Here is a 27,873-nt window from a genome sequence, read left to right as displayed (position 1 = left end):
ACATGCATCAACATTCAGCACATTTTTCACATCATGGAAATTCCCGCAGGCAAGGTGTGACTTGGCAAGGATCAGAAAGAGTGTGTTGATCCTTTAAAAAAATGCTCCACTTTGTGTGAAAAATGATTGTTTTATTTATCTGACTCAGCTGGAGCTGCATTCAAACAGCCGCACTGAACACTCATCGTAAACACTGTATGGCTGAATGTGGCGTTACGAGGTGACGGATCAATATAAAATGGGTTCAGATCAGGGCAAATATATACATTCAACAGTGATGCAAAACAGAAAAGCAGTAAATCCTTGAGAAGCCAAAACCAGAGAAAGTGTTAAACATTTTCCAATCAATTGGGAAAATTGTTCTAAATTGATTTTCTGTCAGTCAACTCATCGATTCATCAATATATCCTTTCAGCACTTGTTCAAAGTCATTTAAAGCCGTGAATTCCACAGTGCAGTTATTGGTTTTACAAGAGCACAGAGAGAGAGTATAATAAGAGAGACAGTTCTTTGTAAGGACAACAGCGTTATGCCTTCTTACTCAGGTAAAGTCAAGGATCAGCATCAGGTCAATATCAGTCAGGTTTATAAACTAAATTGACCATTACTCTCAGCTTCATTACTGTGATTGTCTTCAGTTTATAGCCTCATTACATGGTTCTGTCTGTCAATGGGTAGCCATCTGGCATCTACGTACAATGACGCCAAAAGAAAATTCAATCTGACCCCCAGGGACACAGCAGGTTTTTAAAGATTTGGGCCAGTGTTGTTATGTCGTGAATCATATTGATTTGTCTTCTCCTGTCTTCCCCAGCCTGTTCTCCAGCTCAGTTCAAGTCCTCCGCAGAGGGACAGTGCAAAGGCTGTCCAGGATTCAGCCAAGCCACCGTTGCAGGGGCCTCAGTGTGTGCGTGTCTATCTGGATACTTGCGTGCAGAGTCTGACACTCCTGACACACTGTGCACAAGTAAGTATTATACAGAAAAGCTAAGTTACAAAAACTGTGATTCACTTTGCCTTTTCCATCTTTGGAGCTAAGGCCCCGGCTCCACGGGAACGCATACGGCAAAACGCATCGGAGTAACGCAAACGCAAACGCAAAAAAGCTTCCGCCCACACGCAATATACACCGGATTGTGTCAAGCTCCACGAGACGGCTCCGTTTACATCCAACCGCTGGAAAAGCTGCAGTACATATGCCGAGCCTGTACGTGGAGCTGTAACTTCCTCCACAAAAGCAGCAACTTCCTCCACAAAAGCAGCGAAGAAGAATGGTTGTCATGGCTGCACTTCTGTTTATTCTCCGCGGTGGGGGCGGAGGGAACCGGGCAGAGTTTTTCGCCGGTCAACGTGTGTTAAAGTTTAAATCTTCCGGACAAAATTATAAAAGTGCCGGTCAAAGGTCTTCTTTGTTATTTATTGAGCTTTAAAACAAATGAATAACGACGATATAATGATATATGATAATAAAATACACGGAGGCTGCCTCTTTTTCCTCTCTTCTGACAGCGTCAGTGTCTGTCTCATGCAGCAGCTGATCCAGTAATGATGACTCGACAGTAAAAATAAACATATTTATAACTAGTTTAGGTAGTTTGAGAGGTAATTAAAATAGCTAAGGGTGATGATCTGACTTGAAGTGTGTGTTTTCCTCCCGCTGCATCACAGCGGGAGGAGCTGCGTGTCTCCGTCCTGTCAGATTAGACTTCACTCGCGTTTATGTCCATATCGAGATAAAGATAAATAATCTGAATTCAGTGTGCAGTGTACTTTTGCGGGGGTGAGCAGCAGAGGTGGGGAGAGGCGGGGCTATTGCGTCGTCATTATCCGAAACGGATGACCGTATAGGCGACCACACGGCCCCGTTGGACCCCCCAGAGCGCTCCGTTCCCAGATCTATCCACCTTTGGACCCGTTGTCGTTTGCAGGGTCTGTTTCTACGTTTCCGTTACGGCGTCGTCTAGCTTAAAGGGCTATACGCATGAGAAATATGCGGATTCAACCCGTTTTCGTTCCCGTGGAGCCTAGGCCTAATTCTCTTTTGCCTTGGTGTCATTTAGCCAAACTCCCCTAATCTGCTTTGTGTCCTTTGTCCCACTGCTGGCCATTGAGATGCATGACTTTGGTGACAGGTGGTTGGGGGGAAGGCGTCCACTCCAAAGTGGAGTAGGCCTTGATGGGCTCAAGTGACACCTCCATGCAGACTCAGGAATTTCAATTCATCCACATGTTGGATGTGTGAATGGGAGGGACCTCTTAATGAGGTGCACTGGCCACAAAGTGGATGTGAAACAATGTGAAACTTGGGCGGGATGATGGCATTTCCTGTCCCCTGCAGGTGTGACAGCCTGGAACTACAATTTACGTCCAATTGTATGATTACTGATAACTTTAATTACAAGGGCTTTATCTTAATTATTAATCACTTAATTAGGCATTTCCTATTATATATGATGTTATTGTACTGGATTGCCTGCACAGTTCTGCATATCACTTTTATTTTCAATTTGTCTGCAAAATTGGAAAACCACCCCTGCCATCTGTAAATCACGGGGACCTTTTTCCATGAAATTAAGCGTTTTACAACACTGTGGCTTGAATAAAGTGGATTCTGATTGTTCAATCATAAAATGTACCACCACAATAGAAAAAATCTCCAATCCAAAATCTTGAATTCAGAATTTATTCATCCAGATTGTCTATGAAGCTGCCCGACTTGGGTTTCCAATGAGAGCACTATTAGCACTTAAGTTAGCTGCAGGCTCAGTGACAAAGCTCTGTCTCCTTGGCAGGAACAGAAACTCATTCGCAGTGGCTGAGTGGTATTGCTGTTTAGTTATGCTTGGCTTGAGGCAACAACTATCTTCTTACAATTTTCAGACGTGATCATTATCATCCGGTTTTAGACCAACGTAATTGCACCAGTTAAATCCCGCAACACATATGCTCGTGCTGTGACGCAAAGCCACTGCAGGACCCTCGTTCTGCTTCGTGACTACATGGGCTGACTGAATAAAATGTCTTCAGCGCATATGAAAAAAAATTAAACAAATGGTCTGTGTGGGTCATGGAAAGTAAAGCAGCAGTAAAATGATACAGAAGAGATTATAGTTTGATTTGAAAGAGACATTTTCTCACACTATGATTGCATCAGAGCTAGGCAATGCCTGTATTCTGAAATGAAATTACTTATTTGACAGAATAATGTGACAATACTCTGTGGATGATTACTAGTGCTATCCGTCAAATGAAAAGACCTTTCAAGATCAATAAAACTGTCTAATGTCTGATAATGGAAGCTACAGCCAGCAGACACTTATCATAAGTAGCTTAGCTTAGCATAAAGAGGGAACATGGCTAAGTCTAAAACTAAAAAATATTCATTCACTGCAAGCTTTTTGTAAAAAATGTTTCTTTGCTACTATTACTTGGCTTGGAGTACAGCTTTCCTGGAGAGAAGAGTCTGAGCCAGTCACTGCACCTGGTGAAGAACCAGTCCCGCACATAAACCCCTTAAAACCACAATTGGTTACCTGGATTGTTTTGGTCTTAATGCTGAGCTAACAGGTCTTAACTTTAGAGCCTATTGGCGTATAGACTTTTGGGTGGTTTCAATCTTTTCATATATCTCTGGACAACAAGTGGGATAGATGTATTTATGGCTTAGTATTCCTTTATGACTTCCTAGATTAAAAGCTTGAGGGATTCTTATTTGACTGATTTGCAGTATTTACAAAATCTGAAATTCCAAATCAGTTAATCTTATCCATTTCTTTGTCACTGCAGGACCTCCCTCAGCTCCGCGCACCGTCCACTCCCAGATCAACGACACCACGCTCAGCCTGGAGTGGAATGAGCCTCTGGACAACGGCGGCAGAACAGACCTGAGCTACGCCATCAGATGCTCCTTCTGCAGGTCCGCTAAGGGCCCCTGCCTGTCCTGCGGGGACAGCGTCAGCTACCGGCCCGAGCAGCAGGGCCTGCTGGGTCGCAGGGTGGAGGTGTGGGGCCTGCTGCCTCAAACCACGTACTCCTTCACAGTGCAGTCTCTCAACGGGGTGTCTCATGTCAGCGGCAAGGACCCTGCCAGTGGAAGTGTCAACATCACCACCAGCCACAACGGTAAAGGAGGTGAAGCTGAAAGGTATAAATAGTCGGAATTTCACCTGGTATTTATATTTCTTCTTCCATCTGTGCAGTGCCGTCGCTGGTGTCTGTGATTCGGAAGAGTGACTCCACAGAGAGCAGCATGACTCTGCACTGGTCAGTCTCCGCTCAGCTGCACTACACCATCCTGCAGTATCAGGTCCGCTACTGTGAGAAGGTGAGCCCTGATAATACCCCTCCACGGTCTGCATTTTAATGATTTAATTCTCAGGTGTACTATGGCTCAGAATATAAAAAAACACACAATGTTTTGCAAAGAAATGTAGACAGGATAGCGTGCTAATATGGATGTCCTCAGAAATCCTAAGACATGCAGGTCAAGTGTAATGAAACCCAAATTGTTTGTATGTTGTCTAGACAAACAATGACCCAGATAATTGACAGTTTTATTGATATAAATTGCAGTAAATCAGCTCAAGACAATTCCACCTTACCCTTTAGTGTTGCATGTAACAACTGTGGAGGCAGTATACAGTACACATGTGTGTTTACGTGACATACGTGTGTGTTTGTGTTTTTGCTCTGACCAAAACACAGGGGAACCTGATTCAGAAGCTCGTACAGCCAAAACAAGAGACACTTTAGATTGTGTTAAAATATACTGCAGTTGGATTAAACAAAATGAAGTTTAAGTCAATTTGACTAAACGTATATAATATATATGTATTGTAAGGGTTACTATTAAGTATTAGGGCAAAGCATGAAGGATAAAAATATTTGGATAAAGGTGTTTTTTTTGTTTTGCATTTCAAGAATGATGTCAATGAAAGCCACTTATTTAAATATAATTCAATCAATAATGAATCAACATACTAAACTTTCCCATTAACTGAAAATTCAGTTTTATTCTAAATATTTATACCTAAATCATCCTCCCAATTTTTTTCTTCATACTTAGCCCTTATATGCTTTAGTAAATTAAAGATTGGATATCTGAATTCCTCTAGATGACCGAGTCTTTCTGTGTTTTGTTTCTGGGCTGTCAATTCCTCCCTAATTCACTTTCAGTCCTGTTAACTCTCTCTGTTTTCCTATGATAGGAGCGACGTAGTGAGGACCAGTGCCACTACACAGAGAGCAACAAGAACCAGGCGGTGCTGACGGACCTCCGCAGAGCGACCCAGTATGAGGTTCAGGTTCGGGCGCGCACCATGGGCGGTTACGGCAGCTTCAGTCCTGCAGCCTCCTTCCGCACGCTGCCTGATAGTAAGTTTGCATATTCACACATTTTTCAATTCCTTCTGAAGGGTTCTTCAGAGCTCCCTGTACATTGTTGTGTTAAATGCATGTGTTGCTGTGCCCTTGAGTTGAGTGAGTGTCCTTGCATCTTTAATATTATAAATTCCTGTCATGTTCTATCCTTTTCTCTACTCCCAATGTAGAACCTCCTGTCGAGATTTCTGTCCTCCACTCCTCTAACTCTCTCTCTTCACTCCCTCAGGTCACGACTCTGCCGCCCAGTTCCTAGTACCTGGCATCCTTATCGCTGTCGGGATGTTGCTGCTTGTCACTTTCGTCTTAGTGGCCGCCTACTGCATACGGTGAGAACGAGGGAAAGAGGCAGAGAAAGAGATATGTATGTGATGGGAAAACACTGACAGAATAACAGGAAACGGGCAAAAAAAGGGGAAATTGTAAAGTAATAACAACAGTGACCCCACTTTTACAGTCTCGCACCACTTTGTTCTTTTGTTTATAAAGTGATATCTTATCAACAGTGGATTTGCACTCTGTTACCCACACCATCTTTGTGTGTGTGTGTGAGGCAGTTCACACACAAAGCAACGATCTTGATGCCTTTCGCTTACACAGCTAAAAGTTATCCTGCTCATTAGAAGACTTTCCTTAGGCTTCATTGTTTGGGTAAATAGTGCTTGATGCCATGAGAGGGAGAAAGGGTTTGTGTGTGAGAGAGAGAGTTAGTGTCGGTGTGTGTGTGTGTGAGAGAGAGTGTGTGTAGATGTGTGTAAGTGTGAGAGTAAGAGAGAGAAATTACGATAGAGGTAGAGGGCAGGGAGACAGGATGCAGGCGTCCCAACCCTGTTTCCACAGGACAGGAGAACAATAGCCGTGACCTTGTGACACACACACACACACACACACACACACACACACACACACACACACACACACACACACACACACACACACACACACACACACACACACACACACACACACACACACACACACACACACACACACACACACACACACACACACACACACACACACACACACACACACACACACACACACACACACACACACACACACACACACACACACACACACACACACACACACACACACACCAACCAACCAGTGGCAGAGGCCCAGATCTGCCACTAACCGAGGGTGGTGCATTACTGCTATTTTAGGCTTATGAGGTGGGAGCAGGAGAGAAATGGAGGAAGGCAGAGCTCCAGTAGCTACAGGCTTGTTACAGTCTTACAGGGATGAGTTTTTGCCAGCTGAATTATAATGGAGCCGCTCGAGTCAGAGAGCGGAACCATAGAGGTCGGCTCAGGTATTCACCAGCACCACGAGCCGCCATGTGATGTGCGTTTGGGATCGCTGAGGCCAACAGGCAGAGTTTTTATATAAACCGCCCCCCCCCACAAAATGAAGGAGGTGTTTTTGGAACAGAGAGACACTATCTCTGTTGGCTGCAGGGTGTTACTCTATAGCTGAGCTGACCTCTGACCTGTCAGTGCAAGGGGGTATCAGAATATTCTCTGAGGGGATCAAAACATTATCACATTTTGCTTTGCTTGCGTGCATTACAGAATGATGTAGTATAAGCAGTGTTTTATTCCACTGTACAGTATTTTATATTCTGTTTTTATTTTTATCTTATTGTATTTTACATGTATATAGTTGACCTTAAGAGGCCCTTTTTTGCTTTTTAGGGGATTTCCTTTCCTGGAGTGTGTTATAGAGGGTTGTTTGCATGTAAATGGTCTGCAAAGGCAAAATTCCCAAAGTTCCCTCCAATGGGAGTTTCTCTCCCACACACTCCTCCACATAATAATATTATTTTATATAATAATATCAAACAAAAGTATTCAACCATTGTGTTGTTATCGGGCTGATTTGAGTTTTTTTTCAAATTTCATATTTCATTCACAGAAGCATCCTATTACTGTTATTGCACATTGTTAATATGCATAACATTGGGCTGATAAATCACTAGCAAAAAATGGAAGTTTCAAAACTTTCCATCAGATAAATTGTGTTGCCAATTCTCTCAATAATTATTCTGTTAATCTCGATCTCTTCCCACCTGCAGCAGACACAGCCGAGTAAAGGATCCAGAGCTGAGCGACAAAAACAGCCAGTACCTCATCGGCCAAGGCAAGGACACACACACACACACCAAAGCTCTGATGTGATTTACAATTTACTCACGTCAGGAAAATCTTTTTATAATGTGACCCAGCTGATTGCTGCTCATAGCATTCTAACATGTCTTCTTTTCCTTTCCCACGACTCTGTTTGTCTTTTCTCTCGCAGGGGTCAAGGTTTATATCGACCCCTTCACCTACGAGGACCCTAATGAGGCCGTGCGAGAATTTGCCAAGGAGATTGATGTTTCCTTTGTTAAGATCGAAGAGGTTATCGGTGCCGGTAAGCCCCGGCATTATACTTTCCCATTATTCACGAATATGTAAACTTTGTACATGTGAACTCTTTCTGTGGACTCAGAATTTTTAAGCCGGTCCTCTTTTGAAATGAGATCATTAAGAAGAATATATCGAATTTACTCAGTTAAATGAATTCTGTGACATTTAAAACCATTTGTCGCTACTTTCTTTATTTGCCAAAATTCAATATTGACTCCTAAATGAATCAATTACCCGAGAAATATGTGACCATACTGCCAGCCCTTATTCAAACAAAGGGCACCACTAGCTGCGGGCGAGTTTAGCTTTGCTTATTGTTGTCCTCCTAATGTGGTAAACACCTCTCAGAGAGAACAGCCCTAATGTGTGTTTATGTGTCTGCGCTGCAGGAGAGTTTGGAGAGGTGTGTCGAGGGAGGCTGAAGGTCCCGGGGAAAAAAGAAAACTACGTAGCCATTAAAACACTAAAAGGGGGCTTCACTGACAAGCAGAGGCGGGACTTCCTGTCCGAAGCATCCATCATGGGTCAGTTCCAGCACCCCAACATCATCCACCTGGAGGGCATCATCACGGCCAGCTGCCCCGTCATGATCCTCACAGAGTTCATGGAGAACGGAGCGCTGGACTCTTTCCTGCGGGTGAGTGTTGTAAAGAAAACTGTTGGGAAAATACTGAATGCACTCTTTCAATATCAGAGTAGCACACAGAGATATCAAAAGCCCAACTGTAGCTGTGTACGTAACAGGATGTATGATTACCTAGAAGAGCTTCAGGACACACTTTTTTAGACATACGATAGCTATGTGACAACGATTAACATAATGATTCAGCCTCTATGGGGATAGACATATTTTTATTCTTATTCTTTATTAGGATCCCCATTAGCACTAGCATGAGCATTGGCTATTCTTCCTGGGGTCCTCACACACACAAAACATACATAAACATACATAAAACAAAACAGCTCATAATTTCATGCAATTTACAGTGCTACTGTATATGAAGTGAAAACTAAAATGGTGATCCAATTGTAGCCATCATAAGGCCAAACAAAAAAATACAAATAATTGTACATAATAATACATACATACCCACAGGCACAGTTCAATTTTACTTTATAATACTCAGATAATTTTTTTGCAACCTTTTGAAATGTACTTGAGAATTTTCCTGAATGATATAGACCGGTAAAGAATTCCAGCTGAACATGGCTCTTTTGACAATCATGATAATTTCTTACTTGGGTCTTAGCTAATCTAAACAAAACATTGTACACTGCTTTGAACTGTCCATCTTGTGACTATGTAACACCTCTCTTGTATATAAGCATGTGAAGGACTCTGTTCAACTAGTTGTACCACATGCTCTGTATGTGATGACTACTTCCATTCTTGCAAGGATAATAAATACATGTATCCTGATTATTGAAGCTCAAGCCGGTGACGGGTGATATTTTTCTAACAAAAACCCAAGCTGTGACCCGGCCATTTCAGTGCTTCTCCAACTGAACTGTTCCTCTTCTCTGCAGCTGAACGACAGCCAGTTCACTCCCATCCAGCTGGTGGGAATGCTGCGTGGCATCGCCTCCGGCATGAAGTACCTGGCAGAGATGAGCTACGTCCACCGGGACCTGGCTGCCCGCAACATCCTGATCAACAGCAACCTGGTGTGCAAGGTGTCTGACTTCGGCTTGTCGCGCTTCCTGCAGGAGAATTCCTCCGACCCCACCTACACCAGCTCTCTGGTGAGATCACGCCTCAGAAACTATTCAATTTCACAGTATATACACCTGTCATTTAAACATTTCTGTATCAAATCATACTCACAATATTTAATCTAGAAAAAGACATTCTGTAATCATCCAACAAGATTCAATTTGAGGCTCAAGAATGTGATTGATAACTAGGAAAGTGATTAGACAAGCAGATTTCAGGCTTTTAAAAAATAAATTCAATAAGAGTTTTAACTTTAAAGGGGACATATGATGCTAATCTTCAGGTTCATATTTGCATTTGGGTATACACTAGAAGATGTTACATGCTTTAATGTTAAAATAACACACTTTATCCTCATTTGTGACCCGCTCTATCGAAATCAGTCGGAAGTCGCAACGGCTCATCTCAAAATAAACGTGGATTTGCGGAAAAAAATTGTTTTTCAGGGGTTCGGGTGTTTTGTTTGATTTTAAATAAACAAAGTCTTGGCTTTCAGAATATGAAACTTTTATTTGCAAAATCACACAATAAATAAATGTTTGAAGCTTGTAAAGGGAAGATGACAGCTCTCAATCGCACCCCGCTGTCCCGCAGCGCAGCTCCCCCCTCCCTCCGCTGAAATTATGAATGTAAGGCGTATAGTAATCATAGATAACACGGCAGGGTCCGTTACAGTTTGTTTTCATCTGATTTCAAATAAACAAAGTCTTGGCTTTCAGAATATTAAACTTGTTTCGGCAAATTCAGATTGATAAATACAGCTTTGAGGCTTGTAACGGCATAATTACAAGCGGAGAACGGAATAACTTGACGTCACAGCAGGCATAACAACAGCCGGTGTTTCTCGTGAGTGTTTTCCCCGGGAAACAAACACAATACACACAAATGCAAAAATACACAAACACACACACACACACACACTCGCGAGCTTCCCCCAGACCAGTAATCCAAACGAAAATATTTTCCCTCCGTACTATTTTGATCATTTGCTAATAATCAATCAGATCGATGGATTCCAGAGAAGAGGAAACTTTGAAGGCCTTTTTCTCAAAATGATGACTCTGTAACAGTCATTATATAATGTGACATATTTTGCTTAATATTTTGAGTACAAAAACAATCCTGATATCATTAGAAAGCTAGGAATCTCCTCTTTCCAACAGTGTATACAACTCAAAATGTGTCTTCGGGTCAATGCGACTGATTTCGATAGAGCAGGTCACATATTATCCTCTGTCTGAAATGCTCTGTTTAAGAGCCTGTCTCTTTAAGCCCCTTAAAAATCTCAAGACTTACGGCCCGTCCACACGGCTGCGTGCGTTGAAGCTTCAACGCAGCTTCCCATTCACTTTGAATGGGGTGACGTCACGCTTTGCCGAACTGCATTGTGGTTCCGTCGCTTCGCTTTGCCTCCGTTGCTCGCTTCAAAAGTTGAGAAAAGTTCAACTCTTCAAGCTTCGACGGAAGCGTCAGCCAATCAAATCATATGCCAGTACAAGCTCTAGCCAATCAAACCGCGTGCTTGTGTGTCCGGGGCGGGAGATTCATGCGATTGGCTGTTGGTCGAGCTTCAGACACGCCCGCCGGCAAGCTTCAACGGACGCTGCCGTGTGGACGCTGCGTTAGAGTTAAAAAATGTAATTTGCTCACACACTGTATATTTGTTGAAATATTATATCACAGCTGTGAAAGTTCATTATTTTGCCTCATTAACTTGAAGTTATTATTTCACTCTTCCCTTCGCTTGGGAGAGCCCTGTCTGCTCGTGTTTATTTTAACTTCTGCAGTGCTGACTGTTTTTCTTTTCTGTGCAGGGAGGTAAGATCCCCATCCGCTGGACAGCACCCGAGGCCATCGCCTTCAGAAAGTTTACCTCGGCCTCAGATGTGTGGAGCTATGGCATCGTCATGTGGGAGGTCATGTCTTTTGGAGAGAGGCCATACTGGGACATGAGCAACCAGGATGTGAGTAAACAGCCATGATGGGCAACATTCATTAGGAATTTCAAGGTTTTGAAGCTGAGAATTTGCAACGTGAAAATGAATAGTTTGAAGTGCTTGGAATAATACAGAAGGAGCTGAAAGAACAAGAAACCATTGGTCGATGTGATTGCTCTTATATCCCATAATTGAATTCGTTTTAAAATAGTGCCAGTTTTTAACGTTATAATAGTTTATTTTATTTGGATATTGACTGGTTAATGTGCCATTTAATTTGTGTTTTACAACCGCTGTATTCGTCTGCCTGTATTGTTTTGTGTTCATTTGTTGTAACATTGTTCGTGCTGCTCTCTTGGCCCTCTTGAAAAAGAGATTTTAATCTCAATGAGACTTTTACCTGGTTAAATAAAGGATATATATAAGTGTTTGAATCGTAGCGTAACTATGAGATTGCTTATTGTTTCTTATTTCTTCCTGTCTGTACCCTCAATGCATATCAAGCCTTATTGAAATACCCTTTTTGCATTGGTTTAATAGTGTTACCTTTTCCACCAATCAGGTTATCAATGCCATAGAGCAGGACTACCGGCTGCCCCCCCCCCCTGACTGCCCGACCCACCTGCACCAGCTGATGCTGGACTGCTGGCAGAAGGACCGCTCGGCGCGCCCTCGCTTCGCAGACCTCGTCAGCGCTCTGGACAAACTGATCCGAAACCCGGCCTCGCTGAAAATAGTGGCTCAAGAGGGAGCAGGGTGAGTGACGCTGTGTTTGGGTGATTGACAGAAAACCTGCCTGATGGGGTTAGAATGACAGCAAATCAACAGCTTAAGAAAAGGAAGCATGTCAGTCATTTCATGATGTCCCTTTCTGTAGTTAAGGCATTTAACATTCCCAGGACAGACATTACCCCCCTGCTGCCCCGTCTTATGTACCACCTTCATGTCCTGCTGGGACCTGTCAGCCTCTTGCTGTGTCCATTTCCCTTCCTCCACTTTCTGCCTGTCAGCTGGTTGCATACAGACGAGAACACTCCACCCCTGACAAATCCCATTGTTTGTCCCCGTCAGTCACTCAGCCTAAGATTATACCTTTGCCTGTCGCCTGGAATGTTGCTGCAGGATATATATAAGCTCCTTGCGGCTGTTTTGGTGACGGTGTGTGTGTAAATGATTTCATTGTTACTCCCCTCTATCCCGCAGGCTGTCTTACCCCCTGCTGGACCAGCGAGCACCTTTATCCCTCTCAGCCTGCGCCTCTGTGGGGGAATGGCTGAGGGCCATCAAGATGGAGCGCTACGAAGACAGCTTCCTGCAGGCCGGCTTCAACTCGGTGGATCAGTTGGCCCAGATCAGCACAGAGTCAGTACTGTCTCCTTTTCCGAACTGATGCTTATCTCTAGAGGAACATTTTCACATTTCATTGCAAACTCTCATGGTACTAGGTTGGGATGTTAGCCCCTTAGCCTTTAGTGTTGGTAGTTCCTAAACAGACTTAATTACCTATCGAAAACTTTTTTTTTTGAAAAATGCAAATAGCTATTACTTTCATTGTCGCAGCAGTCAAAGATGATGTCTTTAAATGTCATATTTTTTCTGTCCAAAACCAGAAGATATTTGGTTTAATGTTATATTAAAACAGTGAAATAAGGAAACGACCAATTTGGGAGATATTTTTGAATGAAAAATGACTTAAACGATGAACCGCTTACTAAAATAGTTGGAGATAATTTTTCTGTCTAACAACTAATTGATTGGTCGCCTAATCGTCTCGACATCGACAGCTCAAATGATGTTATATCTCTGTATTTCTTAGTAAATTATATTTAAAAAATAATAATTTAAGATTATGGAAGCTCAGAGCGCACAAGTATGACTTAAATGTAATCAGAAATTCCATTAAATAGCTTTTGAATTGTATTTCTGATGTCTAATTTGTGTTTTTCAGGGATCTGCTGCACATGGGAGTGACTTTGGCCGGACACCAGAGGAAAATTCTCTCCAGCATCCAGACACTGACCTTTCGGAACAAGAGCACTGCAACCGTGACCTTTTAGCTCACCTGTTGTCTAGCCTGGACTCCAACCCACCGGTGCAGCCATGTACCGAGAGCACTCTGCTCCCTCTCTGAACACGGACTCTAAGGGAAACTGGCAGAATTTTATAATGACCAGGGAAAAAAAGACGGGAAAAAAAAACACTAAAAATAACTTTGTGATCAGGATGAGAGTCGGACACAGTGACGTTAGGACAGTCAACGTCGTGCAGACCTGACATTTTTAAACGTGCTACACCAAGAGGAGAATATGATCAGAATTCACAGTTTCTGTAGTATCATGTCAGTTGACTGGTTTGTTGTCCTGGGAAAAAAAAAATCACTTCACCAAAGGAGACAAAAAAAAAAGCCCATATCGTTGTATAATCATGAATGAGAACTGCTTTCACCCTGGGTGTCTTGCCATTTAATCCATCTGGATTACGTTACAACATAGACATTTTTCACATCAAGAACATTTTAACTGTTGGATTGTACTTCTCTGTTGCTCTTTGACTTCAACATTACCTCCTCTTTACTCAGGTGTGATGTGTAATGCAAACTTTGGAGAGCGCTGTACTCGTCCTAATCAGACGTCTTCTTCTTCACGGGGCAGAGAGACACATCAGCACTTATGTCGTTTCAGAGTGAATCTGTAACTCCATGTATTTCTCTTGGTTATATCTACTGCCTGTGTTTCTGCGGGCAGCTCAGTTTTATTGTAGTCAGACTGAATAAGTGTGCACTCAGAGACCAGAGAACACTGAAGAGCTGGTTTTCTTTGTAGACATTTACCATGGAAGCTGTCTGGCTGGAACACGTTTTTCTTGATATAAATGGTGCATCTTTCATTCTCTTCCTCTGTATTCTCCATCTACCGGTGCCATTCAGTCGTCTTTGTGGACTTAAATGCCAATTTTTATAAAGCAGAAGTCTCTCATGAGTGATTCTTGTCTCATTAAAATGCACCTCAAAGGGTTACTTTGACATTTTGAAGTTCAGTATTTTATTTGCCATTATGCTGGTTGTATGGTGCGCAAATGTTCCTGCCTTTGCCTCAAAGCTACACAAAATATGTTTCCTAAAATGTAGCACAAAAGAAAAGCACATCTACCAGCTAAGCTAACGTGCTAGCTTGCAGCTTGCAGTATCCATTGGTTTCAGAGGGGAATGCTAACACCACTGCTGTTTGGTTAGCACACCCCCACATGTTAAGTGTATTATTTTTCTTTCATTAGATGCTGGTTGTGTGGTCAGCAAACATTGTTAAGCATTTAGCATAAAGCACATTACAAAGCTAACATGCCATCTTGCAGCCAGTCGTTTCCATTGGTTTCAAGGTGGAATGCTAATAATATTGTCACGCTGCTTTTTCATTATCCGACACAATATTACAAGTGTTTGTTGAAGAGGAATAACAGACAGGAGTTCAAAATGTCAAAGTATTGCTCAGACTTTGCATCTCTCCGAGGATAATACCAGTCTTTTGACATTAAGGTCTGGCATCCTTTTCTGCACTAAATCAGGAAAAGGAGGTATAATACAAAATGCCATGATTGCTTTTCTAAATGATTTAACCTTGGTGCCATAGAGCACTTTCATAAAATATAATTTCTTCTTCATGATTTGGTCATTTTAAGTGAGGGCAATTTGGGTTTCCTTCTTCATTGGACTTTCTATTTCTATCATAATCTAGGGTTTCAGGAGGTTTAATGTGCAATATACACACATTTTAAAATCCATTCAAATCTGATGTTTAACATAAATTGAAGTCTGCTAAATACACACCAAATGATGTGTAAAAGGCCACATGCTGAGTAACACTGTTTGTGTTATCACTTCAATGTGGGTGATAGGATAAAATCTCAGACTCCTATCCAATGTGTATATTGAGCCTTAATCAAAAACTGGTATTGTCACGCAAGAGTTTGAGAGAATCCTTTTAGGATTATGGGAAATGTGATCTTCATATTGAAGATCTCAATAAAAACCAACTTTGTAATAATGAATAGATAAAAGTATGTTTTGATTACTGTCCTGTGTGTAGGCTAATCTGTATTCAGTATTCATAATAAAGATACACACCAGTGTTTACCATCCAGCCTCATTCCTCTGATTATTAACTCGGCCTCTGCAGATATACATCAGTAATTCTCCCTTCAACTGGAGCGTGACATCTGTATTAATACATGTGGACGCCATCTGATGGACGTCAAAAGAAGTTCCTATCTGATCGGAAAGTGAAAAGCCTTATCATTCAACTGTGATGACTTGTGTCGCATATCAAAGCAAAGCCGCTCCACCTTTGCCGACACGCTGAATTTTCCGGATTAGTTTGAACCTTTTATTCTCTTATTGACTATGCTTTCTTTGCCCACAAATTGTTCTTTTGTTTTTCATCTTTGGTTAGATAATGCCTCTTCTGATCTGTGTAAGATCACAGCAAAAATGTGCGAGTATAATGTGTAATGGGGGAATGTTTTCCATCTCCTTTGTGGCTCTTGTTGCAAAAATGCCTCTCATCTATCCCGTCGCCCCGTTTTTTAATAATGAGAGGGAAACAGGAGACTGCGTGAGCGAGCGTTGAGTCTACATTTCGCTGCTTTGCTCTTGCCTTCTGTTCCTCTGGAGAGACTTCACCCCTCCAGGGCTGGGAGCTTGTCCTCTCCTATGTTTCCCTTCCTGGTCCTCAGCCCTTTTAATCATGAAGAGATGTTCTTTTTTCTTCTCCTTCGCCTCGGGCTGGGAGCAGCTTAGAGCACCGCATAAGCTTACACTCTTACGCTCACACTTTTGTTCTCCTCCCATCTCCAAAGCTAACCAGGCGAAACTGCCAGGGCTTCAAGAACTCTTTAGGTCCATTGATTAATGTACTTTGATTATCTCTGTGTTACTGACTCATGCCTCTAGTTCTACGGCTCTCGTGTGGCCCTCAAAGTACCGACCTGTGCATGTAGAGCTTCCATGTAGCGGAGATAAATAACAATGAGTAACTTTCCTTGTAAGCATGCACTAAAAACTGTGTTTCGGGTTGTTTGTATCTCTGTGTCGGTGTGATTCAGTGTTAGAAAGCGAGAGACGGGCATTCATCTCTGGTTTCTACTTCTGTCAGTGCTTTGCGTGACCTTTGACCTCACTGTATAGTAGAAATCTACCCTAAGCTTTGTCTGTGTATCTGAATGGCCATTCATTAGGTCTGCTGTTGAGCAGAGAGCGGACCAGGCTGGCCAGGTTTTAGCGGATTGTGTCATTCCCCTCGCATTCCTGTGTGCATTCAAGTGTGGTGTGTGGTGTGTGTGTGTGGTGTGTGTGTGGTGGGTGGGGGATAACTAGTGGGACAGGTACATCTGTTTTTTCCAAGCAAGGGGGGCAGGGAGGGAGAGACAGGATAAGAGATAATCTGAAATAGTTTCTGCAGGTCTAGCAGTAAACACACAGAAAGTCATATGTATTGTTGAAGATGTACTATTGGTGCATTTTCATTAAATTGCAGAAACAAGAGACATATTTGTAAAAAACATAGAAGAAAAACAGCCACATTTGAAACAGCTGGGGTCATAATTTCCTAAATTCTAGCTGCTACTAAGGGTCAAGCTTTAAAAACACCGTGTCCTTCTTTTCCCATAATGCAACTCTATAACCTCTTCTGTTAGACTCGGCCTGCCCCCTGTATGCCCTCTTCTCATAAACCCAAAACCTCCAGTTTGTAGTGCAGGCTCTCTGTTCAAAGCCCCAAAAGTCTCAAGCCTAATCCTGAGATAACAGATGATAAATAACTCTGATAACATCATCACGCAAGAAACCACAACCCCCCCCAACAACGTAATTTAAAGCGGGAATGTGTCCGACAATTGATGTAACTTTAAGCGAATGGCCAGGTGTGCAGAGATAAGAAAGTATGCAGGGTTTGAACCAAAGAATGTATAAAATGAGCAAAAAAAGCTTAATAAAGCACGTCATTAAGAAAAGTAATTAAAAATGGAATTGTACAGTATGTCAAAAAATAGCCTTCCATAAATCAACCACTATCCAGCTGCCACTCAAAGTGTCTATGCCCATAGTAAGGCATAACCTACGCTTTTATATCATTTTAATTTTTGAGTTATATAAAATTCATTACAGTTGTCATGAAGGGTTCATTTCTGCTCTAAATTTGGATATTTTGACATGGGGGTCTGTGAGGATTGACTCGCTTATGAGCCAGCCTGAAGTGTTTTTGACTCCTTTAAAGAGGACATATTATGCCCAATTTTAGCGTTACATTTGTATGTAGTGTCTCTACTGTCACATGTTCACATGGTTTAATGTTCAAAAAGCTCTTTAGTTTCCTCATACTGCCTGTGCTGCAACACCTCTTTTCACCCTCTGTCTGAAACCAGAGCCCAGTCTGCTCTGATTGGTTAGCTGGCCGGCTCTGTTGTTATTGGTCAAACGCTTAGCGATGTCCTCTTAGCCTATCAGGTACAATGTGTTCAAGCACTAGCGACTAGCCAATAGAAGCGCGTGTGTTACATTGTGATGTCACTCTCTCCTAATAATCAAAGGCAGCTTTTCACCATGCATTTGAGTGACCTTTTGGCCAAGCTAGGAAAAGTTTTGTAGCCTCTTCAAAGAAAATGTGAACCAAAAAAAGTTAAAATGTGCAGATTGGTGTGGGCTGCCTCTTTTACACGACATACATTTCTGTAAAGTACAGAAAAACTTTCCATCACTTTTCTTTTTGGATCGGCATTTTTTTTAAATCAACAGCAGGAAATGGAAAGTCAGACGTGAGATTGTTATCTTCAGGTTCCAGATATCCTCTCCAGGATGGCTCGCAGACTATTTGATTGAAATGGCCCAATATTTCTGAGCAAATCCAGCGAGCAGCCAGCTAAGATTATTGTTCACCTGTGTACGCAGTGTGATTGCGGTGGAAGATGGGAGGCACAGTTTGCGGCTGAGCGCCTCCACTCTGTTTTGTATTAAGTCTGATCGCAGGGAGAGTGGCCCCCCCGCTGCTCTGCAACAGTTGTGTTGACTCTGCCGGAGCTTCTGCCAGGCCATCGCTGTAAATAAAAGTTTGTTCTTCGCTGATCCACCTGGTCAAATAAAGGTTGTAGGAATGTAATTATACGTCCATGCTGTAGTACAGTTTGGTGTGGGATTAGTATTGTACTTTTCATCATACACTTAATCCAGTAAATCAATTTAAACCTTCAGATTACAGGCCCCTGCTGTCCCCTTATTATTATTATGTGTTGTAGTAGAGTGTTATACTTCCAGGCTGTCAACTCCAGAAGGAATATCATTTGGTTTTATCTTAATTTAGGCCCAAATAGTTTTCAGATACATTTTCCGAATCCAAAACAACCATAACATACATATAAATATACATCTGGCATCCACGTCTCGTTCACCAGACTTCAAAGAGCAGATGGAGGTGTTAGTGGTTTGAAGAATGCAAATGTGAACACCTTCAGGACGGGCGAGTGGCCTCTCCAAAGGTGTTTGCAGGTTCCTGCTCTGTCTCGGCTTTCAATACACACTCAGCAGCCGTCCATCTCCCCCGTGGCGCCCCTTTGTTTCCCTCTCCGCTAAGATGTGCTCGTTGCCTTCTGTGAGGAAATGAAAGGAGTAGGACCTTCCCGCTTCTTATCCTCTCTCCGTGTGAATCACCCAATGCTCTGAAACTCAATCCACAAGAACCACTATGCTTGGGGGGAATTAAAAGTAGGGGAAAACTATCACATTGCTGTTGAAGTCAGAAGAAGCAGTGAGGTGTTGTGTGACAAAAAGGTTTGTAAGTGAGATTCAGAAATGGCAACCATCTCCTGTTAAAGATGTTTCTGATCAGTGTCTCTTTTGAACTCGGCTTATTGAACTCAGATTGATGAGTTTAGTCTTCGGCGTTGTGCTTAACCTCTCACACGTGCTTCACCTTCGTGTCCTAACTCAGGCTTACTCCTCCACACCTCTGAACCCAGTAACAATAAATCTCTCAGATCAGAAATGTGCATCCCCTGAAAGGAAACTCCTCACAAACTGAGACACCCCAGACTTGTCCTACCACCGGGACATTTGTGAGGTTTCAGGAGACAGAGATGTTTAGGATTCGGAGAAACGACCAAACAACATCAGTTTAAAATGTTTGTTTTTCGTGCTGAAGTGAAAAATGTCCTGTTTTTCATGATTACAGCGTACCCTAGTCTTTCTGTTTGCATTGTGGTGGCACATGTTTACCTTAACTGGATGTTTCCCCCTGTTTTTCTACATTTAAATTACACAGTTTGCAACCAATCGCCTAACTGAGCTATTTTAATTGATGTTTATAAAGCGAACGAGCGGTAAACACTGAGTAGTTAGATAAACATGTGAGTTACTGCATTGCAGAACTGATTTTGCTCCTATATGAAAAGTCTCAACCTACTTTTCTTTTGGGCTTGCGTGAATGCAGCTCCTCACACAGCAGGCCTTCAGATTAATGCACCCGCCCCGTTCCCCTGGGGCCCCCAAACCTACACCCGCTGCTCCAGCCTCCCGCGGATAAATGACAGCTCATCACAACTGTTGATCATTATACTGTAAAAACATGACCACTCACGTTCATCACTGACCCCATGAACAAACTGTGATTTCTGGCCTCGCATTGTGGCGGTCTGCAGGGCATTCATGACCGTGTGTGTGTGTGTGTGTGTGTGTGTGTGTGTGTGTGTGTGTGTGTGTGTGTGTGTGTGTGTGTGTGTGTGTGAGTGAGTGAGTGAGTGTGTGTGAGAGAGAGTCACCTTTGTTCACCATGTGCAGAACCCACTTACTTAGAAATCTGAGAAAAGGAGCATATGGTTATGATTTAATCAGCATCTGGATGCAATACACTGCAGGTTTACAGAGTATGAAGTGTGTATGTGATGTGAATGAAATGAATGTGTTTTGAATGTAATCTGATTACAAACATCAAGTAACTGTAATCATGGCCTGGATAAACTATAGCCACCAAAAGAGAAGACATTAGTTTGTGTGCTGTGAGCTCCCTCTAGTGTGCCGGAAACCTAATGTATTTTTTATAATAGAAAAATAGAGAAGATAAAAAATAATTTTGCTCTCTACCTCATACATGCACTGGTCAGTTTTACGGCGACAATTGGGTTGAAATAGGAAAAATATGCAGACTTTGTTCATATCGGACATGGATGAGCTTATCTGTGCAGAGAGAGTTGCTCTGCAGTATTGTTATATTTTGATCCGACAAACGTTACCAACTTCACAATTAGAAATACCTGCTGTCTGAATCGATACGCTCTTTTCACCATACAGCACCGCGTGTTAATGCCCGGTTATCCCTCCTGTCTGCCACGGTGTGTCACCGGGCTAAAACACGGTATGTGTTGTTCCCCGGGCTGAAACACGGTGTGTCCCTGCGCCATCGTCTCCACATGTCTGGATTTGACTGAAATCAGGAAACAGAGCAGAGACAGCAGTAAAAACATCAGATATGACACATTTCCCGTTTTCTTACATTAGAGGGGTGGGTCGTGTACTGTCTCAAAATGTATTGAAATTGAGCATTTCTTTTTTTCCTTAGGGCAACTTTGTGTCGATGACCAGACTTCAGTGTGTCCATTTGATTTAGCCGCGATGCTCTGTCGCCTCCTAGCGGGGAGAGGAAGGTGTGGCACCCTGCAGGAAAAATAGGAGTCATGTTCCGCTTGAAATACCACAGTTAAATCACACCCCACACACACACACACACACACACACACACACACACACACACACACACACACACACACACACACACACACACACACACACACACACACACACACACACACACACACACACACACACACACACACACACAGTTGTCAGCAGCTCCCACCTTCCCTTTATTCCAGATCCTAACTGAAAGCGCAGTTAAGAAAATGTGTACATTTGTTGGGTTTGTCGAAGCCAAACAATTGTTTAATGTTTACTATGAAGGTAGTGGCTATGGGTCAACAAAGTATTTCCGGGCATGTGGTTTGTGGTTGTTTTTGTTTCCTAAAGACAATCAACCATGTTTTTCTTTTTGAAATAATCATAGTTGAACCCTAACATCAACAAAAAAGGAATAATTCTGACATCACTATGTAACACTTGCTTTTCTATTGGCTAGCTCTCAAACACATTGAACGTGAAAGGCTAAGGAGCGGGACATCTCTAAGCTGTTGACAATCACAACAGAGCCGGCCAGCTAACCAATCAGAGCAGACTGGGCTCTGGTTTCAGACAGAGGGTGAAAAGAGGTGCTGCAGCACAGGCAGCATGAGAAAAATAAAAACTTTTTGAACATTAAAGCATGGAGACATGTGACAGTAGAGGCACAAAATGTGAAAAATATGAAACTGAAAATTAGCATAATACGCCGTCTATAAATAAGCCTAACCAAGTAAATGTAACCAAACCGTAACCATAGTTTGTCACATAATTAAACTGATTTATTTTTAAATAGTGATTTATTAAAGGTTTAGAAGGATCAGGCCAATTATTTTGTCTTGCTGAAAAGGGCTTCAAATCTTCAAATTCCTATTGGTTCTGTTAAGCGCATGGATAAACAGCGTTTTATTTTATTTGGAGAAGTTGTTGTATAATTTCCATACAGTCCCTTAATTTGGTTCTGTGATTTGCCGCAGACTTTTATAGACTGTTTCCGCTCCACCTCTATGTTGTTAAAGTCAAATGAATCTGATAACCATTGGTGCATCAGTGTAATAAGGAGCTACTGGGTGAGAAACACTGGAGCAAGGCAATGATCCTGAACAGTGCTGGCAAGATGTCTGATTGAAAGTAGTTTATTTCTGCCTCCATCGCCAGAAAACAAACACAAACAATTGAGCTCGCCACCCTCACACTGTATGTAAAAGGTGGTATATAAATATCCCGACACAGTATATTCCCAAGTTACTATATCCTCAGACTGACTAAGTCTCTCTTTGCACAGTTATGCAACAGTTTACTAAAAAAAAACTGTTCTAACCCAGATATCTGACAGTTATACAATGTTGACACACACGAATGCGAACATATATCTTTCCCTCTCCTCCTACGATAATCCCAATACATGGAAATGGTGGAGGTATATTTTTTCCCTCGGCTACTTTTCCCACAATTTCCCAGAAAGCTGATGGAGGTCATCAAGCAACGTGTGAGGCCCGGAAACACTTAGGGTTGTGTTTAACACCGAAGATCAAGACTGACCCTTGGGACCTGCCAGTGTGACTGCGGTCAATGGAAAGAGCGATTATAGCAGCTTAATCCCAGATGATCTGTGCTATTAAAAGCTACTGCTGCAGAGGAAGGGCGGAAACACAGTTTAGGAATAGCGCCTGCATGGCGGCTGGAAGATGTATGAAAACAAAGAGTGACAGATGTGTGAATGGATTCTCAATCAGTCAATGAGCTTGATGCACTTCCAGTGATCCATTAAGTCATTGATAGTGTTTTCAAGCCAGACTTTGACCTACTGTCTACGTGTGTCGATGTGAGCAATTATTTACACTAATTCAAAAAAAAACATGGCTCTTTTGATTGTTTTCTTTTCAAAAGAAAAAACATCTGTTTGTTAATGGTGGAAGAGATTGAATGACTTGTTTTTTAATACTTTAATTCTTGTTGCTGGGGCAGGAGATTAGAAGGTGGATTTGTTTGCATACACCCTTGAAGATCAGTAATGCTCTCTATAAGCATCAGCGTGTGGCAGACGGCAACCTTCTGTGTGTCCATGTGGTCTCATGGCTGAGTTTATTTCCTTTAATTTAATTACATTTTAGTACCCAGATGATATCCGATCCATTTTTATGAACAGGACATCAGTTGAAGGACATTTTATTTCCCCCTCCAGTGGAAAGAGGTTCACACATTCTGTGCTATTTTATGCTTTTTGTGAACATCAGGCACTGGGGGGTTTGCACATTAACCCAGACCCCCACAGTAAAGCCGGCCTGAAGCTGCTGCCAGGCTTTGGGAGGAAGCCACTGCGTTTCTGTTTGAGCCAACAGGATCTGAAGAGCAGTGACTGGTAGTTTTGATAGTCTGCAGATACACTTTTCAACTCTAGATGTAAGTAGAAAAAAAGATTCATTAATACTCAGTAGAGAAGAAAATGTCTGTGAGCTGAACTCTCACCGCCTCTGCTGCATCAGATTATATGGCAGCCACAGAAGTACAGATAAATCATCCGGGCTCTTAATCTGAACAAATGTAAGCTGGTGGGGCTTCAACCACAAATCCCTCTTTTAAAAGATAAAGGGAGGAAGATGCTGATTGCTTTTCACATTCATTTTTGCTCAAAGAAGCACCTCACATCAGCCGGAGTCATTGTCTGTGACTGGGTGTTGCTGCTGAAATGTTGGGCGTTGTTTTATTTTAGACTTAGACTCCACAAAGGAGCAATCAACACTTTTTGATACTAAAGTTCTTGTTTCCAGGTGTTTGATGTCTGACATCCTCGGGCCGGATGTTTGAAATCTTCATGAATCTCTATCAAAATAGCTCTGCCTTGTTGTTTTGTATCTAACTCGGAAGCATCTTTCTCCTGAAGTGGACATAGCAGACAGAACTGAACAAAAGAGAGGGACGATTTTCATCAGTTTGCTGCGCTTGGTACCAGAAAAACAATGTTTGCCAGCCGTGGTGGAGGAGGTAAAGGAGGGAAATACTCAGTGGAAGACCTCTATGGCATCAGTAAGAAGCCCAAGGCGTCGTCCTCCTCTGGGAGTATTGTGGCCAAATCTGGAGCCCGGAGCAGCAAGACCCCGGACCAGAGGAACGAGTCCGAGGCTCTGGCTTCTCAGATCCTGGAGGCGGCGCACAGGCTGGTGGAGCGCCGGCGCCTGGAGCTCTACCTGAGGGAGTGTGGCCTCTCGCTGTCCGAGTGCGAGGCCTCTCGCTCTGCCATGACATACAGGTGAGAGGGGAAGAGGCTCAAAGAAGCACAGGAAGTTATAAGGTAAACCAACAATGCAATTTCATTTTTAAGCATAAAAAAGAGGACAAAAGGATGTGAAAAAACGTTAGAACCCCAGACCCCCAGATGTGTGGAATTCTTTGCCGAATGATTTAAAGAACATTTTTATGTTCAAGAAAATGTATAAAGAAAGCGTAATTAGACAGTATGAAGTTGACTTTTGATTGTGTTCTGGTTTTATGTTTCAGTATTTGTAAGCAACTGTGACTGAAAGAATTTTATTTTACTTTTTTATGGTTATTTCAATTATTTTTTTTGTAATTTTTTTTTAAGAAGGGGCAGGTAAAATAAGATGTTCTTCTCCCTGCTCCTTTCCACCATGCACTATAAAAATAAAAATAAAAATAAACAATCAGTATAAGTGTACATGTTTTGTAAAGTGTATATGTTTTGTGTTAAAATAACTGCCATGTGTGGAATAAACAAATAAAATATATAACTAATGCATGAATGTTTGAAAAGGACTGCAATTGAAGGCAGTGAATGGAGGCATCAGTCCTGGGTGGAAAAAAAGGAAATATATTTGCAGTTTTTAATTTCTTTCCACCAGTGACCTAGAAAGAAATATCAAGCGTTTGATGAGATTTCAAAGCACAGCAGAGCTGAATAAATGTGGCTGGACTGCGGAAACATCTGCTTGTTTGGGGATCGACAATATTAATGCCAGATACGATGACTTATGTCATAATTTTAGCTCAACCATTGTCTAATTCTTCTCCAAAAGCGGCTTTACAAAGTCAACAGCAGTGGGGCATGTGTTTAGGGTTAATGATGCATGATTCTGCAGCAGGGGACACAGACTCTGTTGTTACAGTGTTTGTAACTTGAAGTGCTTATAGCTGAAGTATTTTCAGATGATATTTGGTTGCCATATATCCGTTTCCCCTGAAAAATGGAAATATTCAATATCAGAGGCTTATTTGTGAATATCATTCATAACTTATTAGCCTAGTAGTAAATATACAGTACATGTATGCATATATTTACCATCACAGTTCTCCTGTCACAAGGTGTCAGTTAATTGAATCTCATAGTCTCACACAGCCATTAATAGTCCAGCAGAGTTGCCTCTAGGTGGCAGCGTCTCTCTGGTGTGAAGACAAGACAACCCTGTGGCACAAAGACACAGAACCAGAGAAGGAAAAACATCATCTGCAGCAAAAAGAGGAACATTTGTACAAACAAGAGACATTGCTCATTGATTCTCTGATCTATTTGCAGAGTTTTCTATCAGCATACATTTGATAACTGATATTAATAAACTATAAAGCAGTTTAATAGTATCTTCCAGCTCTGCTTCTCCATCCCTTTAACTGTGACCCTCCTCTAACACTGCATGTCTGTAATGGCAGCAGCCTCTATACAGCTCTGAGCATGATGCATCACATTAAAACTCCCTCATGACTCAAAGTCATTACTTGTAATCAACACAACAGCTAACAATCTGTGCCGGCGTGCTGTCTAATTCATCGGATTCGGTGGATTCTTCTTCCGCTGGTCTTCAAATTTGGGAAATTGATATGGACACTTACAGATTATGAGGGCTGAAAACATAATCTTGTCATTCACAAAAAAAAAAATCCTAAAGGTTAGAGTCTTCACACATATTAAAATGTGTCAAATGGATTCAGAAATGGGATGGATAATCCTGCTAAAAGCGATAACTGTCCTCTGACTGTCCTATTTGGGACAGGCTGGATCGTTTCAATACAAAAGGGATCACTTCAAAGTTCAGGGAGGATACATGCCTTCAGCTTTGCTAGACTACATGCACAATTCATGTAGAGGCATACCACAAACAATGTCCAGCTTTCATTATTCTACTTCAAACCAAGAAATTCAGTCAGCTATGATGATCTCTGTTGCCACCAGAAAAATGACACAGTTTGAAAGGTTTCTTTACTCCAGCTCTGGAAGAATGTCCATTTGAAGACAAGCTATTTGTTATACAATTTTATTTTGTACCAGTTTATACTGCACTTGTTTTTATATGGCAACTTAGCATTAGATAGATAGATAGATAGATAGATAGATAGATAGATAGATAGATAGATAGATAGATAGATAGATAGATATATAGATAGATAGATAGATAGATAGATAGATAGATATATATATGTAGATATATGGATGGACGGCCAAATAGATGGATGGGTGGGTCGATAGGTAGGTAGGTAGGTAGGTATGTAGGTAGGTAGATAGATAGATAGATAGTTTGTTCAAAGACCCACATTTAACACACCCTTTACTCATGCCAAAATGAATTGATGTATCTAAAGACACTCACCTCTGTTGAATATGGCACTTCAACCTGCAGTAGCTGGTGCTCTATAGTGAAGATCCAAAGTGTTGGTGAGCCATTAACTTTAGTGCAACTGGGACAGGGTTCACAGTTGCATTAAAGAGATGATGATGAACATTGTTTGAGTTAAGGTGAATGTCAAGACATGATTATATTCACGTAGGAACAACAGAAACATGTGAAATGAGAGAAATGTGGCTTCAACCTCAACATATTTGTGTCTGTGTTAGAACAAGAGATCATTCATCAATCTTCTCTTGATATGTCCTTCTCATTTTCTTCGTGAATATACCACTGTCCCAACATGTATTGAATGTCTCTTTAGAAACAGCTGATTTTCTGCTCCATGTTGTTAGTGTGCTGACAGCTGACTGCAATCTGCTCTGGCATCATCCTGGGACTGCAGATTGCTCTGAAGCAAGATTTCATTAGACACACAAACAAATTGACAGATATGATGTTAGTTTGCGTGCCTGCATTTTTTATTTGCACAAGAAAGGTGCTTTAGCAGATTGCCATCCTTTGTGTGAGCAACATCTGAAACTTTCTGGATTGACGTCCTCTCTGGCAGCATCATTTAGATTGTGAACACAGCCTGGAAGCAACTGTTATCATTGCCTGGCCACCAAATAACACATCAGTTTAATTTTAACATGATGTGATGCAATATGATTTGCCATGCTATGCTGTATTATGATGTGATGTGAGGGGACTTAGAAGCCATGAATCTGCTCTTTGTTGCGAGACTATGATGGCACGGTGTTGCAGGATGACATCTGGCATTATAACAGCTGATTCAAGATGTGAGTGGAGAAACATGGGTGTGGTAGAATAGAAAAGAGAGAGCCCTGCTTGTTGAGAAGGAGAGAGGCGTGTCAAAATGGTGCTCTCTCGACCTTAAGTGGAATTTGAAGTGATGTTATATAAATAATGTGACAACAGGCGTTTTTTGAGTGATTATTTAAAAAATGTTGTGTTAGCTCCACTAACACAATATGACGCTGTGAGGAAATGTGTGGTCATCCGTGTGATGAAAAATGTAGAGATCACACCCGCGAGAGAGAGAGAGAGCGCGCGAGAGAGACAGAGAGAGAGAGAGAGAGAGCAT

General features: G+C 41.9%; 1 protein-coding gene across 1 annotated transcript in view; it reads left to right on the top strand.

The window, feature by feature from the left end:
* ephb4a (eph receptor B4a) overlaps positions 1–15,581 on the top strand; it is a 38,529-nt gene extending 22,948 nt beyond the window's left edge. The window contains exons 5-17 of the mRNA XM_034140075.1: positions 815–967; positions 3,787–4,122; positions 4,200–4,324; positions 5,208–5,373; positions 5,609–5,708; positions 7,460–7,524; positions 7,684–7,797; positions 8,183–8,430; positions 9,321–9,536; positions 11,322–11,471; positions 12,007–12,200; positions 12,648–12,806; positions 13,393–15,581. Coding sequence (XP_033995966.1) covers positions 815–967; positions 3,787–4,122; positions 4,200–4,324; positions 5,208–5,373; positions 5,609–5,708; positions 7,460–7,524; positions 7,684–7,797; positions 8,183–8,430; positions 9,321–9,536; positions 11,322–11,471; positions 12,007–12,200; positions 12,648–12,806; positions 13,393–13,501 — 2,135 coding nt within the window. The 3' untranslated portion in view covers positions 13,502–15,581. The remainder of the gene's footprint in view (positions 1–814; positions 968–3,786; positions 4,123–4,199; positions 4,325–5,207; positions 5,374–5,608; positions 5,709–7,459; positions 7,525–7,683; positions 7,798–8,182; positions 8,431–9,320; positions 9,537–11,321; positions 11,472–12,006; positions 12,201–12,647; positions 12,807–13,392) is intronic.
* The last annotated feature ends 12,292 nt before the right edge of the window (positions 15,582–27,873 follow it).

This window comes from Trematomus bernacchii, unplaced genomic scaffold (assembly GCF_902827165.1).
Source record: "Trematomus bernacchii unplaced genomic scaffold, fTreBer1.1, whole genome shotgun sequence".
In the NCBI taxonomy this organism is placed as follows: Eukaryota; Metazoa; Chordata; class Actinopteri; order Perciformes; family Nototheniidae; genus Trematomus; species Trematomus bernacchii.
Note: the sequence above shows the minus strand (reverse complement) of the source record. Positions and strands in the feature narration are given on the sequence as shown.